General features: G+C 54.7%; 1 protein-coding gene across 1 annotated transcript in view; it reads left to right on the top strand.

Annotated features, from left to right (window-relative positions):
• Positions 1-357: 357 nt before the first annotated feature.
• Positions 358-958, top strand: part of LOC123140836 (F-box protein PP2-B10) — a 1,827-nt gene continuing 1,226 nt past the window's right edge. The window contains exon 1 of the mRNA XM_044560108.1: positions 358-864. Within this exon, the coding sequence (XP_044416043.1) occupies positions 728-864 (137 nt within the window). The 5' untranslated portion in view covers positions 358-727. The remainder of the gene's footprint in view (positions 865-958) is intronic.

A 958-nucleotide genomic window follows, 5' to 3' on the forward strand; every position in this document is an offset into this window, starting at 1 on the left:
TATTTGGACAGATAAAGACGATTGCTACAGTACCCCGCAAAAAGAAAAGAAAAAAACACTTCAAGCGCCAATGGGCTGGCCGCCCGCGCTGCAGTTGGACGCAGCAAGCGTCAAATAGGCACCAAACGCCATTTTCTTCTTTGCGTCATCATTTCCAACCTCTTAGTAGCAAACTGGATTTACGTACCATGCACGTCTGCGTGGTTTCTTGGTACAGCTGCCAATCCCCTAATTTCATTACGTAGCATGCACGGTTCCGAGCGCTAGCAAGTAGCGCGCACCTCCAAGCTCCAGCTGCCTTCTATATATACGTCTCTCTACTGGAGTTCACAATTCCACATCACATTACGCCATGGATGCGCCGGCCGCCTGCGAGATCGAGCGCCTGCCGGAGGACCTCCTGATGCACGTGATATCGCTCACGTCGCCGGCGGACGCCTTCCATGCCACCGCCGTGTCCCGGGCCTTCCACGCCGCAGCCGACTCAGACACCGTCTGGTCCCACCTCCTGCCGTGCGACCTCCCGCAGTTCGGCAAGAGGGAGCTCCCCCGCAAGCCGCCGTCGGCCAAGAAAGGGATGTTCCGGCGCCTCTCCGACGAACCAGCCCTCCTCCCGGGCAAGTATGTGGTACGTGCGTACTCCTCGCATGCGATTCTTCAGCTCGACTAGCTTGCCGCCTTGAATACCTTTTTTTGTGTGTGTTCCTACGTACGCACGTTGCAGCGCATGCAGCTGGACAAGGCCACCGGCGCCAAGTGCTTCACGTTTTCGGCCAGCGCGCTACAAATCACCCAAGCTAATGATGCACACACGCCCTTGATACGTGTAGGTTCAGTGCCGGGCTACAGCAAAAGAGGCAAAAGGTTCGAGCAGTTCCCAACTTTGTTTACTGCTCCCTCCATCCCAAAATAAGTATCTCAATCTTAGTACAACTTTGTACTAAAGTTAGTATATGAA

Source organism: Triticum aestivum, chromosome 6D, assembly GCF_018294505.1.
Source record: "Triticum aestivum cultivar Chinese Spring chromosome 6D, IWGSC CS RefSeq v2.1, whole genome shotgun sequence".
Classification (NCBI taxonomy): Eukaryota; Viridiplantae; Streptophyta; class Magnoliopsida; order Poales; family Poaceae; genus Triticum; species Triticum aestivum.